The 13137-nt window shown below is 36.8% G+C and overlaps 1 protein-coding gene and 1 pseudogene across 1 annotated transcript; one reads left to right on the top strand and one right to left on the bottom strand.

Annotated features, from left to right (window-relative positions):
* The first annotated feature begins 455 nt into the window (after positions 1–455).
* Positions 456–8396, top strand: LOC120186597 (annotated as a pseudogene).
* A 2807-nt stretch (positions 8397–11203) lies between these two features.
* On the bottom strand, positions 11204–12127 carry LOC120186598 (dirigent protein 16-like). Its single transcript, XM_039190485.1, has one exon. It carries the CDS (start codon positions 12086–12088, stop codon positions 11351–11353), a length of 738 nt encoding a protein of 245 aa, XP_039046416.1. The 5' UTR covers positions 12089–12127; the 3' UTR covers positions 11204–11350.
* Positions 12128–13137: the final 1010 nt, after the last annotated feature.

Below are 13137 nucleotides of genomic sequence, written 5' to 3' on the forward strand. Positions count from 1 at the left end.
AATTTTTTTGAGGCATGTTATAAATTTAAAAGAATCTTTTGTATAAATATCGTAAAACAATTTATTAAAAAGTGACTAAAAGATAAATAACTCAAAAATTAAACAATAAGATTTAAGAATTTAAAATTAAATGATTAAAATAAAAATATAATTAAAATTGAATGATGAAAAATGTGATTTACCAAAGACTCGAATTGGAGCTCAAATTAATATTTTGGATATAAAAAGTAGTGAAATTTAAGCTTACATGGACGAATTCGAAATGATTCAACCCAACTCATATCATTTACGAACATAAATTCTGTTATTTACACATTAATTACTACTGAAATATGCGTTGAATTTGTTGGGAAACGAACACGCAAAATTATACAGTTCGTCCCAAACAACCAAAAAAGAACAAGAACTCCGTCGTTTTCATTATGCTGAGGGATCTGCCCTTCCCAAGGCCATGTCTCCCTCCCCCTAGTCCCTAAATCTCCCCTAAACTGCCTTTCTGTTTCATCTAGCTTTGTTAATTGATTACAACAGCAACAGCAACAGCAAGAACCCCATCCCCATCCCCTTTGATCGCTTGTTTTGAATAAATTCACTCGCAATCTTCAAAGCAATTTCATTCCCCCTTTCTTCCACAAATTCGTTTTTTTTTCTGTCCTTAAAGCTTCTCGAGTCTGAGAACGGTTTAAAAATTTTGGTTTGCTTGCATTTGTATATGCACTGTGGGACTTGAACGTGTGTTTATTTACGAACTTTCGATGAGGTGCCGGCGGATGGTTTTCTTCTTCTGTTTCTGAACCCTAATTCCGCTGCTGGTCGATGGCGATCGTCACAGGGGATCGCTACATCGAGAAGCTGGTCAAGTTCGTTGACGAACGAGCAGGGGCTTTGATCGAAGGTACGAAGGTGCTGAAGCTCAACCCGGCCGGGCTCCACTACGTGCAATCGCGGCTCGAGGCGTTGCAGGAGCTCGAGAGACTTCTAGCTGGAACTCCGGTTGACTATCTACGTGCCTACGTGTCGGACCTCGGGGATCACCGGGCGCTCGAGCAACTTCGCCGGATTCTGCGGCTCCTGACGACTCTTAAAGTGGTGTCTGCCTTGTCTCCGCCTGCGCGTGATCCCACGCCTCTCTTTTTGCTGCCGTTTGTGAGACTGAAGGTTCTTGAACTCAGAGGCTGCGATTTGTCTACTTCAGCAGCCAAAGGATTGCTTGAGTTGAGGCATACTTTGGAGAAGATTATTTGTCATAATTCAACTGTGAGTCTCTTTGGATGTTTTGCATTTATTACAAACACAGAAGAATTAATTACCCTCTTTTAGTTTATATATTATTCCTTCTTCTGGTCTCCTAGCGACAATTTAGTAATATTACGAATGAACTCTGTAGACAAAATCTTCTCCTTAATTTTGATCTGATCAATAGTAGGCGAATTAGTGTTGGAACTTTACAGCAATTCATGAATTATGTTTATCCTTCTAAATTATGTAGGATGCTTTGCGTCATGTGTTTGCCAGTAGAATTGCTGAGATAAAAAGCTCTCCACAGTGGAACCGCTTGTCCTTCGTTTCTTGTGCATGCAATGGCTTGTTACTAATGGATGAGTCTTTGCAACTTCTTCCTGCTGTTGAAACTCTTGATTTAAGTCGAAACAAGTTTGCAAAGGTGGATAATCTTCGGAAATGTGCCAAGTTGAAGCACTTGGACCTTGGATTCAATCACTTGCGATCCATCTCATCATTTAGTGAGGTAAGTCACTAGGATTGTTACTATCAAATTATGATTTTTGATTTTTACTTGCTGCTGAAAAATTAATAAATGGAGATATATATTTTTCATTGTATTTTCAATTGCCTCTACTATCTAGTCTTTTTTCACATGGTACAAAAGATGGTATTTTTCAGAGAGAGGCTAATGATAATATTAAAACAAGGTGACCCTAAATGTCAAGTAGTTAACTTTTTCATTTGTTCAGAAAATGATGTTTGCTGCAATGAGATTGTTAAGATGGATACGTGTTTATGCGATAAAACATATTAGATCGAAAAAGGTGAGGGTAGCTATATCACCAATTAAAGTAATGGACTCATCTAAGATGGTTTCTATATATGAGACAATGGAATAACAGTGATTCTGTCAAGATTATTTTCCCATGTCAAAAGGAAGAGAGAACAAATAAGATGTGGGAGGAAAGTTTCAAAAGAAATCTGGTTCTATATAGAAGAGAATAGTCTAATTTGATCCTTGTAGCTGACTTGACGGTTTTGGATTTTTTTATTGTTTGTTTACTCGTCTTCTTGTGTACTCCTTGAGAACTTTGGTTGTCCTCTCGTTGTTCTTTTCTGTTAACACTTTCTCTTATTCTTTTTTTTTTTTTAACTTTTCGCAAGAACAAGTCCTGCATAAAAGAAAGGGGACTTTTCATTTAAAGGGGACTTTTCATTTAACTAAGGTCTATATGTCTGTTTAAACATTTACTGGTTTGACATTTATTTAGTTGTTTTGGGCTAACTATTTTCTTGAACCTTTTTTTTCCGGTTATGATCTCCATGGCTTAAATGTTTTGCCTTCACTGAATATTTTGATATAGGAATTCTATTTGAACAATACATCATTATTGATGAAAATTGCAGGTCTCCCGTCTTGTTGTTAAACTTGTTTTGAGGAACAATGCTTTAACTACATTGCGTGGTATTGAGAATCTGAAGTCTCTTGAAGGGCTTGATGTTTCCTACAATATTATTTCCAACTTTTTAGAGTTAGAGTTCCTTGAGGGGCTCCCATCTCTTCGAAGCTTGTGGCTTGAAGGGAATCCGCTATGTTGTGCCCGATGGTACCGTGCACATGTATTCAGCTACTTCAGTCGTCCTGAAAATGTAAGGCTTATAAGTACCTATTTGCAGATGGAGTTTTATTTATTGAACTTCTATGGTCATTTACTAAAACATTTCATAATTTTAGTTTCTATCTTGTAATCCTGCTAATGGTACAGCTTTTCTTTGTTCTATTATATGGTTTGGTTAGTTGAAATTAGATGACAAAGAAATCAGCACAAAAGAGCATTGGAAGAGGATGATCATTGTTGCCAGCAGACAGAAGCGACCTTCCAGCTTTGGGTTCTACTATCCTGCAAAATATGATGCTGAAGGAGAGGGGGTTAAAAACAAAAAGAGGGTGCGTAAAGTTTTACCAATTCTCAGTTTTGTATGTTATTTTAACTTTACAGTCATCCATCTTCCCTCTCTCCTTGTGGTGAAACTTTGGCACTCTGGTTAGTCTTTTGGATGTTTTTGATGAATTTTGGTTGGTCATGTACTTTGCAATATATTATACCCTTGTAGCAGTGCTAATTGGTCATTATCATTTTAACTTCTTGCAGATAAAGGCGTCTCGACTTGCTTGTATTGAGAATGAACAAGAAAACACACACAATTATTCTGATCTAGATTCTGTGTCATGCCATAATGAAATGCGAAGCGGAGAGGAGAACATTGTATCTGAGGATGAAGCTGAAATAGTCGATTTGATGAAAAGAGTAGAACAATTGAAGAAAGAACGTTCTATTCTTTGGTTACGGTTGTTCAAGGACTGGATGGATCATCCTTCTGAGAATTTTGCTGATGGTGGTTTTAATAAATCTATAACATCATGGGAAAGACAATTATAAGAAAGGTGGGGAAAGTGTGAGGCATCTTAGTGGAAGTTCTAGATATGTTTCAGACTCGGCTCAAGCTTCAGGAGATGAAAGTAGCATGAATGTTTTGGAATCTGATAATTCTTTTGCAGATATGTCTTCCAGTGTGAATGCCAACAGATATTTTGACCATATTTTTTCCTCGGGAATTACTGGTGGATTATCTCTACCAGGCTTGAGGACAATGGATGTGAAACAGGAGTATCAGAACTCTTACTTGCATGATGAGACTGGTAGTGGATCCATTTTAGCTGAGAGTTCTCATCGTTATATTTTTGCCCTTGAAGAAACTAATAGAATGGTTGAAAATGCCAGTGTATCACATTTGAATACAATTGATAATATAACAGAGTCTAATTCTTCATCTGCTAACCCTGGATCACCGCCTCATTATAAGGACCTTTTGCATCGTCGCCAGAATTTGGTGGAAGAAATTCTGCAGTTATCGGCGGAGTCCTATTCAGAGGCATCATCTGACAGTGATACAAGCTGCAGTGAAGATGATTACGGTGAAGCTGGGATACCTGCAGAGGAATATCTCAACAGGAGCACCAAAGCGCATTCTCCGGCAAATTTTTTTGAGTGTGCTTATTATGAAAATGGAAATAACACTTCACATGGGAGTGAAAATGGCATCTGCATCATGGATTCATGCGCTGAACAAGCCCCTAGGACCAACAAATTTGTAAATATGAAACAATCCCTGCAACTGTACAGTGAGTTGGATACATGTTCTAATGATCTAGAGACATCTTTTGTGAACCAAGAGGCCGATTGGTTTGAAAATAGAAACAGCGGAAGGAAACCTAAAAGAAGAGTGATTTCACTGTTGGAAGAGAACAGCTGTCAACAAGTACCACGAGAATCAAACGGCGGCCCGGGGGCTAGTGGGTCTCATATTAAAGAAATGAAAGGGAAACTCTCTTCAAACGAGAGTGATCATCATAAAGATTTTGATAGAAACCAGACAAAAAATGCAATTCCAATGCTGCCACTTGATGATGGTGTGAGATATTCTCAAGCTGAGTTCTCTTCTCAGGGGAAGAATGATTTTATTGAGGACTATTTCAATAAAAATGTTGCGGATTTGAGAGTTCATGAAACTTGTAGGTTATATATGTGTTGCAGTTGTATGGTTGACCAACCTTTTTTCAAAGAAAGGTAAGTACTTCCTATCAAAAAAAAAAAAAGAAAGGTAAGTACTGCAGAAAATTTTAGGGAAAAATGTCCTAATATTTGTTTTAATGAGGCTTTTTCTGTCTCCTGCTAGTGAATCCAAAATCATAGTACTGGTAATCATTAACGCTACTTTCGAAATGAGTTTCAATTCACAATAGCATCTAATGTTATTATCTTAATCAGAAATTTTTCATGTGAAGTTGTACCAATCAATTAATGTTTATATTCTTTATGCGTTTGTCTTTACCCTTAAGCCTTAACATATTTTAATGAATTTATATCTTCGAGAAAAAAATATCTCTTTTTCATATTAATCTTCATGATTTTCTACTGTGTTTTAGGCTAGATGTTCACATTGGGCATTTCTGAAAATCCTTGATCTTGTTTGCTTGATATAGTTTCGTAGTGTTTCATTTTGTGTTGGTTTTGATTTTTCATAAACCTGCACTAACCAGGCCTTTCTTATAAATTGCGGACTTGGTATTTTAAATAATTTCGTTTTTCTTGCTTTCCTTACATCTGCAGAGAAGTAGCTCTGGTATTAAGCAGCAAGGAAAAGTTGTATGTACTGCTAGTTGGCGGCACATTTGATGGATCAGGTTGGATAATGAAGTAGCTTTTGCATAAGGCATGCATTTGTTGATAGTCTTTTCAGTGCTGATTTGTTGACAAATTTTTTTGTGTTGGTTATCAAGTTTCATTATGGTGCACACTTTACTGTCTCTGCAGAGAGTACCTTGGATTTATTAGGTTCCCATAGGGTTGAAGATATAAGAGCAGTTTTAGTTGGTCTGAGCCTTCAGGTTGCGAGGTTAGTGAATAGTGATTTGTAACTTCGATGGAATTTTAGATACTTATCATTCCTCTAACTGTTTCTATTTTCTATTGTTGTTTAGGGTGAATGTTGAAAGGAGTGTAACGTACTTGTTCATAACAAGGAGCTTCAAGAAATCAATTCAACTACTTTACACATTGAAACTTTCCGATTTATCTGCATCGATTCATAAATGTTCTTTAAGGAGGTGATTTCAATACTCTTTCAACTGTAAAACTTGATGCTTAACATGCATATGCAATTGTCTGTATTTATGTGATGTAAAGACTTATCTGAACATCATAAAATGAATTTCATAATGTGAAGCATGAACACTTGTCTGCGGAGTATCCTTGTGCCGAAATCAATGGTAAACCAGGAAGAAAATCAGACAGAAATGTCCGGTCATACTTGGGAGCATGATATTTTTGTTGAATACCAGAAAGAGTAGGAGTAGAAAGCGAATTATTAACCTAAATGTATGGATTGAAAACCGGGGGGAAAGAAATATGTGGTGGTACTAAACGAGACAGGTAGTAGGGTACGATAATTTAGGACCTTTGTCCTTTTTTTTAGTTAGTTGGTCCTAATGATTTTTTCAGGTTCAAGTTGCATTTTTATTGTAGATTATCTTGTAAAAGTATTTTTTTATTGTTGTCTTGCCGGATTTGTGTCCTAATTTTTTAGTATTTTCCATGTTACCATGTGCGTTCTGTGTTCTACTGGTATTACGCATCCTTGTTGGTACTTCCTAGATTTAATATTGGTCTTGTTTTTTTTTTGTGTTTTCTTTTTCTCCCCTATATCTCAGTGAATGTGGTTAAAGTTGCAAGCAAATGTAAATTTCTATGTCCACAAACCACTCGAAATCAACAACTTACATCAAATGAGACGTGGAATTTAATAATGATTAGTTTTGATGTCAATAACTGCCATACAAAGTACATTTCTTTGTCATGATAGATTGAGGTTTGGAAATTTAAATGGCAGTTTGGAGCAGGTTCAGGTTGAGTTATTTGAGAAACAAATATGTGGAGGTTTAAAATTGAGCATTTCCCAATACTCGATGGTGCTTTTCCAGAAAGGAGGTACTGAAGGTATGTTCACTGAATTTTATCTTGTCGTGACTTGTTATATTTAATATGCTTGTCATCTATATCTTATATCCTATAATTTTGTGTGCAATGGGGACGGTAGATACTGCTCCAAGCAAAGTAATGAAAATTGAAAGGCAGAGAAACAAGCGGCAATGTAGTTTAGAGTCGGTTTTGATATGTTTTTTGTTCTTTGAAAAATTTTGTTCTTTCAGTCCAGATAAATTTTGGTTGTTCTTGATATGCAACTTTAGATGAACAGAATTGATTTTGTGTAACGACACAACTTCTACGTTTGTATACAACTTAGTTGCCATTTGTGCTTGTAGGATTGCTTAAAGGGTGCAGAAACAGGTGGTATTTGCCGATGATATTGTTTGTTAAAGAGACTGTTTTTGCTTCTTATTTGTCTAGATTCATTCTCTAGTCTGTAGGACATGTCATAATTTTCCTTTTCAGTGGTCTAAAATGTAAAATTGTTCCAGTTTGTCCAGTATATCTTTTGGTTATGCTTGCATGAATATCGTTAATTTTCTTGCTTGCATGTATCATGGTTGTGGATGCTGCTGCCTTTGTTCTTGTGCATACATGGATTCAGAGAAAAAAGTGGTCGTATGATATTATATTTAGCAGAAAGCATCTGATTGTTAACAATTCATTCTTGCATCCTTGCACTCCTGCTCGCTTGTGAATGCAGAAGCATAGACACATAAACCTTGGACTTGATAATGCTTAATCTTCATGTGAAAACAGAGGAATCATGGCTTTCACGATCACTGTTTGTCATTGGAGGACAAGTGATCGTGTGTGTTGAAGACATTATTCAGTTCAGTTCGATCCTAAATGATGCATGTTCACCTCCATATTTCTCCCTGGATTCGTGCTGCAACATCGCAGATGTATCTGAGATGGTAACTATTATAGTGCTTCTGTTTTTCTTTCTGCTAATAATATGCTATGTTGTTGGTGAAATCGGTTGCTGTAACAGTCATAATAGCAGTATATGGCGGTATGGCCATATTTTTCGGTTTCTATTTGTTATCCTTGCTATCAATGTCAAGTTCAAGAAAGATAATTACTAATCTGATTTCCACTCTAGGTTATCGATAACAGAGGGAGGCATTGTGTTACATTATCTCTCGAGTGCAGCACATCTAAGGCCTGCACCTCAAAGAAAATGCAAAAGGAAAATAACGTAGCGAGGTCTCGGACGTGGAAAATGATGTGGTTCTCGGAAGAGTGTCTATTCCAGTTCGTGGCATTGGTGAAGGCAATCCATCTAGGGCTTACTTCATCTCCTTTGCATGTAAGATTTGAATCATGAGAGGTTTAGGTTTTCGGGTTTTGCATGTTCCTTGTTCCATAGTATAGTCATTTCATCCCTTTTGTTTGGGTGCTTTCTTGTGTTTTCCTTTTCCCCTTTTTCAGAATTATGGGATTTTGTTTGGTTATGGTGTGTCGAGTACATAACTTTGTGTCAGTATTCTTTGATTTGTATTCTTTTAGAAATTAAATTTTCACATGTACAGATGGTACAGTATATAGAATAGCAAAGCCAAGTCAGATGTATGGATGTTAAGTCTCTCTAGTGATCGTAAACCTTTCCGCAGCTTTTGATCATAGTAGTCAAATGTATGCATGTCATCCAGATTTTAATGTGTTTAGTGTTGGACTTGATAATCTGTGCATTCATATCATATTTGTATTATTTTCATGTAACATTATCTAATTAAGGTATATTTTCACTTGTGATGTGTTTTGAGTAAGCTTTTTAGGGATAATGTCACATATGATACTTGTAGTTTGATAAAATGTTTAATGCGATTTTTTGTATTGTTAGAATGTCTGATATGGTATTTATATTTTGATCAAATTCTAATGTGGTACTTGCATTTTGACCAAATCTTCAATGTTGGAAAATTTGTATTTTTAAAATGTCCAATGTAGTAACTTTATTTTGAATAAATGTTCAATGTGTTACTTCACATCATTATGGTACTTGGAATTAACACCATTAGTTAGTGTAAAATTAATGAAAAGAAATGAGAAACTACTCTAGATATTATTAAATTATCAGGTTAATATAATTGTATTATTATTTTTGATTAAGTTAAGGGAATTATAATGTAATATATGTCTTTAAATACTCGCAGTAAAAGCTCAATCACTCTACTGCAATCGTTAGTGTTCAATCTAATGACCTCTAGAAACAATAACGATTCCTTTAACCGTTGAGATAAGTTGATTTGTGTATTATTAAATTTCATCTTTGACTTCAATTATATTGTTACTCTGTCCGGACTCCATTCTTCATGAGACAAAAACTCTTAGTTTTCGTGGCCCAATTGAATAGATCATCTATAATCACTGAACTCCCTTTTTCATATAAACAATTCCGATTAGATGTCATTTCTTAAAAAAAGTATTCAAATCAAATAAACTAACTACCATTACCATATTTATATAAAGAAGAGTTTGCAAGCTAGCAAATACAATAGGGAGATTTGACATACAGAACAAATGCTGTCTAAATATTCTCAATTTCTTGTCTGCTTATGTACCTAAAAGGGGGAGGATTTATTAAGCAATATGATGAACAGGGTTAGGCGAACAGCCGCAGAGAATACTATCCAAGACCATGTCCAATCATAGTGGTTGGTGGTGTCGTTTTGTGATGCCTACTTACACTACTCCATCCCTCTCCCATGTGCTCACTCATTAAACAATTTGTTATTTTTCCACGTTCAGCAAGCACTGGGTTAATTTTTTCTTATGGATTGAATCTAACATGATGGTGGCTGTCAAATCATTATAGTTAACTTTGTTCTTTTGAAAACAACAATTGTATCATAACTAAGCGACCTCTTTTATAATTTTATAATTATTATAATGGTCATTTTGTAACAGTTTGATAAGTCTAATGATTATTTTATAATTGTTAAAATTTTAATAACTAAAAAGATTATTTTATTGTAGTTAAATGATCTCTATTATAATTCCCACAAATGAAATAAAGAAAAAAAAAAGAAAGGTTAAATTACAAATTTAGTAAATAATTTCCACAAATGAAATAAAGAAAAAAAAGAGAAATGTTAAATTACAAATTTAGTAAATGAATTTTATCCTCTCTCCTATTTCACTTATTGTACTTGAAATAATTTTAAATTTTCTCACTAAACTTAATACATTGAGTTTTTTGGTCACTCAATTGTTTCTTCACTAAAAACATTATAAATAAGTTTTTATATAGATGTAAAATGATGTCTTTTTGGTAAAAAATTTGTTTTTTTTAAAATGGTGTCGTTTTAACGCCGTTCTCATTTAAGCCTGGAGTGAAAAAAAATCTAATGTATTAAGTTTAGGGAGAAAATTGAAAACTTTTAAAGTTCAATGAGAAAAATATGAGAGAGAGTAAAATTTAGTGATAAAATTTGTAATTCAAAGAGCCAAATAGGCAGTAAAGCGTGTTGATGACACTTGTCCCATCAGGTATCTCGACTCATGAAAATTTGCTTGCATCCTGTTGTCCGATAGCGATATATGTGAAGGAGCACTAAAAGCAAAAGCAAACACAAATAAAGAAATACATAAATAAATCCTCCCTTTGATCGCTCAACCACCATCTTTGCGTGCTCATATATCATCAATCCCACCATCTCCATTCATTAACCCATTCCAAACAACACAGGCAGTCTCTGTTTCCTCTCTCTCTATCTCTTTCTTTGATAATGGGGAATGCAGCTTCTTGTGCGCCGTCGATCACTTCAAGTGGCGGAGCAGTGAAAGTGGTGTTCCCAGATGGGAGTTTGCAGATACACACGAAATCGGTCAAAGCAGCCGATCTAATGGTGGAGAATCCAGGCCAATTCGTGTGCGATTCGAGCAGATTAAAAGTCGGTTCCAGGGTTCATGGATTAACGGCGGATGATGAACTAGAGCGACGCCAGGTTTATTTTGTTCTTCCCATGGACCTGCTTTACTCCGTGCTGACTCAAGAGGAGATGAGCTGGCTCAGTTGCAACGCTAGCAAGGCGTTGAAACATGCCGGCTTTAACATCGGGAGGATCTTTCCCGCCGTCTTTAACGAGTTTTGTATTTTCCCGTTCGACGCGAAGACGGCGCCGAAGAACACGGACTGTAACGGTGCGGAGTATTCCGTTGAGAGGTTCTCGAAGCAGAGATCGTGGAAGCCGGCGTTGGAGACCATTCTTGAAACACCCTCCTCGTAGGCAACGTCGACCGACCAATTTTTATATTTATTATATATATTTGCCTTTGCATATTGTTTTCCTTATCACATTGGTTAAAATCTTTCTCCTAATTAAGGTTCGAGTATTTGTATAGGTATAAAATCTCTGTTAGGAGGTTAAATCACTAAATTCAAGTGTGCGTCTCGGCGAGAGAGCAACAAAAATACACGTATAAAATAAAATTATGACCATCCAGCTTGTACATATTTTGCTGAGTCTAATTACTCCAAAAGAAATATCATGAACCTTATACTTGCTACACCACGTTTATTTGTTTCAAACAATCAGACACACATTCTTTGAGACAAGATCATGCAATATTTAGTATTTGAGATGGACAGTGATCCTCAGCAATGTCTCGACGCCATCAGTGACATGTTGACCTGGCGGTATAAGTGGTCGAACCTCGGCAATCCCACAAACATTCTTGAACTTCCCCGTTCCGCTGGTCACCGATACATGCGACACCGTGCTTCCGACTTTGTACACCCCGTAGAAGTTGAGGTTGTCGTTGTATTCCCCGCCTTCGATCATGGCCGTAAAGGCCATCATTTGGGTTGTTCCGTCAGCCGAGGTAGCCACATAAACTCCCTGAGCTTTCCCTATCACCTGTGACCCCAAATCAGGGCTAGCGGTGATTATGTCGTCGATAACAGTGATCGTTCCGAAGCCTAGTCCCAACCCGTCCGGTCCCAGAGGGACCTGAGGCTGACCATTTTGGGATGGATTGCCGGCGAAAGCCGTGCCGGCTAATCCGGTTCCCAACGGGAGACCGTTGTTGCCATTGATAGTTGGAATGGCACCATTAGCGTTGGGTATTGCAACGCCACCGGCAGGGGGTAGAAACCCAACTGCCTTAGCAAATGGTACCTGGCCGCTATAGATGTTTCCAAGTAAGCCAGTTATTGGCCTTGCCGTGGGACTACTTCCCCCTAAGATATCATGCATGTAGAACTCTAAAATTGGTTCTTCTGCTGCCTCCGCCGCCGAGCATCGCCCCACGTAGACTGTTGCAATTAGCAATGTGATAATGAAAATCGGAGAGTGTTGAACCAACATTTTTGTAATGTAATTAGGGTTTCGGATAAGTGTGCCAGAATCATGAAGCTTGCTTTTTAAATAGAAAGGATAACATCAGCATATATATTGGAGTTGTTGAAAGGTTATTGGATGGTGAAGTTGTTGGTGTCAACATTACTTACATCCATATTTATCTTCTTCGTGTATTAGTTAATATTTGCATCATATAGAGGGGAAGAAATACGTATTCAAATCATTAATTTGGTTATCAAATATTGAATCAAATTGATTAACAACAACAACAAAACCCTATTCTCATATGTAATGGGGGTAAGGGGGAGGAATGGTAGTAGACTGCCCCCAACGTCAGGTTGAGAGCAGCTTCCGTGGAAGACCTCCGGCAGTGAGCAAATTAAAAATAAAGATAAAATACAATGCATGTATAAATAAATAAATAAATACATAGTTAAACAGTTTTCATATGCATTCTTCATATGCGCGTCTGTAATGGGAAGTACTCCCTGCAAATATATCTCTGCGTAAAAATCTCTGCATATAGACAGAAACGTAACACCGGCTAAATTTAAAAAGAGGAAAAATAAAGAGAAGAATACACAGAAGTCAGCGATAGCAAGCTACAAGAAGGAATATAGTCAAATGGGTTAAAACCTAAACTAAGGCAACACTACTCCGCTACCCTAGTTCTAAGCCTTCATAAATTCCAATGACAGCAACGTATAAAAAGTAGAAGTCATGGAAATTACTACAATGACATTAAAAGAAGACAGAGATGATGTGACCCACACTACTCGACTACCCTGGTCTTAAGTCTCCATACTTTCCTATCAGAGGTCATGTCTTCGGTAAGGGCTAAATCCTTCAAATCAAATCTCAAGCAGTCTACCCACTTCCTCCTTGGTCTTCCTCTCATTCTGGCACCTTCGGCTGTAATCGACTTTACCCTCCTGACCGCATCCGACGGTTGTTGCCTAAGGGCATGCCCAAACCACCGTAGTATTCCCTCCCTCAATTTTTCGGATACAAGAACCACCCCAAGGACATCCTAATTGCAGAGTTTGGTGTCATGT

This window comes from Hibiscus syriacus, unplaced genomic scaffold (assembly GCF_006381635.1).
Source record: "Hibiscus syriacus cultivar Baekdansim isolate YM2019G1 unplaced genomic scaffold, ASM638163v2 tig00113716_pilon, whole genome shotgun sequence".
In the NCBI taxonomy this organism is placed as follows: Eukaryota; Viridiplantae; Streptophyta; class Magnoliopsida; order Malvales; family Malvaceae; genus Hibiscus; species Hibiscus syriacus.

Excerpts from the sequence above, each read along its gene's own strand:
- LOC120186598 (XM_039190485.1), bottom strand. The coding sequence starts at position 12,088 with ATGTTGGTTCAACACTCTCCGATTTTCATTATCACATTGCTAATTGCA.